This window comes from Eimeria mitis, genomic scaffold (assembly GCF_000499745.2).
Source record: "Eimeria mitis Houghton genomic scaffold, Emh_scaff9605, whole genome shotgun sequence".
NCBI classification, from domain to species: domain Eukaryota; phylum Apicomplexa; class Conoidasida; order Eucoccidiorida; family Eimeriidae; genus Eimeria; species Eimeria mitis.
In genome coordinates this window covers 268-1,461 of record NW_013577093.1, presented here as the reverse complement: position 1 = coordinate 1,461, position 1,194 = coordinate 268, and the positions used below count along the sequence as shown (strand labels likewise).

The window sequence follows — 1,194 nt, the reverse complement described above, 5'->3', positions numbered from 1 at the left end:
TCTAGCGGATGCAACTATTCCTACATGCGCCAACTGTTACTCCAGCTTCTCACACGACTCAAGGCCCACACCTCGACAGAACCTGCAGCACCATTCCGAAAGACTGCTGACCAAGGCAGTCGCGGTGAGACAAGCAAACGTGCTTACTCCCTGGTGTCGACAAAATAATAAGTTGCGCTTAGGCCAGCGTTCGCTACGCGTCAGGTTCTCTCATTTCCTCCGGTTCCGCGACCCGATCAGCCGCCGTCCATCCAACAGCAACCACCATTCTCACCCGCTCTACTGCAAAGTGCACAGCGTATGCCTTCCTTTTGTGGCGAGACGTGCTGAAGGGGCAGACGCACAACTCGCGATCGCCGCCGTCTGCGCTGATGAGACGCCAGCGACCCTACAGGACATCCCTCCACGCAAGCCTACTCCACACTGTTACCGTACACAACGAGTCGTTATTTTTGACGTGTAAATGCGTCCATAAACGAGCTGATCCCCGCCTGCGTACACCCGTCAAACTGCCCCTCCTCTCCTGCCAATGCGCAGCCGTCGCCACGTCGGTCAGGATAGTCCACCCCTGCGAAAATAGCACTTGCCATCCCTGTTCCTCGCTGACCACATGCCACCAACTCTGTTGCCCGCAATAACCCCATGAAGTCACGCGAATCGTCAAGACGGTGTGCAGCGTCGCCTGTCGTCTAACATACTGCAACCACCCACAACTCTCACCCTCAACATCTGCTCATCCACGATCTGTTCGACGCACACGATAGTCGCACCCATTCGACGAATATATATCTGTCCCGCAGTCTCGTTAAATCCTCGTGTTCACAGTGCTCACCTCCTGCGCGGAGTCACGTTAGCTTCGATTCAAGCCCAGGCCCTTCTGCATTTTGCCCTCAAACGCTTGTCAACTGTCTCCGGGCTTCTCACAAACTGCCCGTGTATATCGGCCCTACTCTCACTGCGATTGTTGACTCTCACCGCCTCTGAGAGGCACTTGTTCCACATTCAGAAAAACCATGCGCATCAGGCACCAGCTGCCATCGCCCTCCGTTGACCGCGTATCCGCAAGGACGAGAACGCAGGTGCTGCAAACATGCACATGGCTCCTCGTCGTCGTACGCAAGTGCATGACCGCTAGTGCCCCTTCCCCACATTTCGATTGCATTGAATATAGTGAGCCAGCGTATTTACATTCTC

The 1,194-nt window shown here is 55.2% G+C and overlaps 1 protein-coding gene across 1 annotated transcript; it reads right to left on the bottom strand.

Moving 5' to 3' along the window:
* Nucleotides 1-193: 193 nt before the first annotated feature.
* On the bottom strand, nt 194-774 carry EMH_0097640 (uncharacterized protein; the record flags this gene model as incomplete). The annotated part of the gene is made up of 3 exons (XM_013502582.1): nt 194-388; nt 500-568; nt 721-774. 3 exons carry the CDS (start codon nt 772-774, stop codon nt 194-196), a joined length of 318 nt encoding a protein of 105 aa, XP_013358036.1.
* Between the last annotated feature and the right edge of the window lie 420 nt (nt 775-1,194).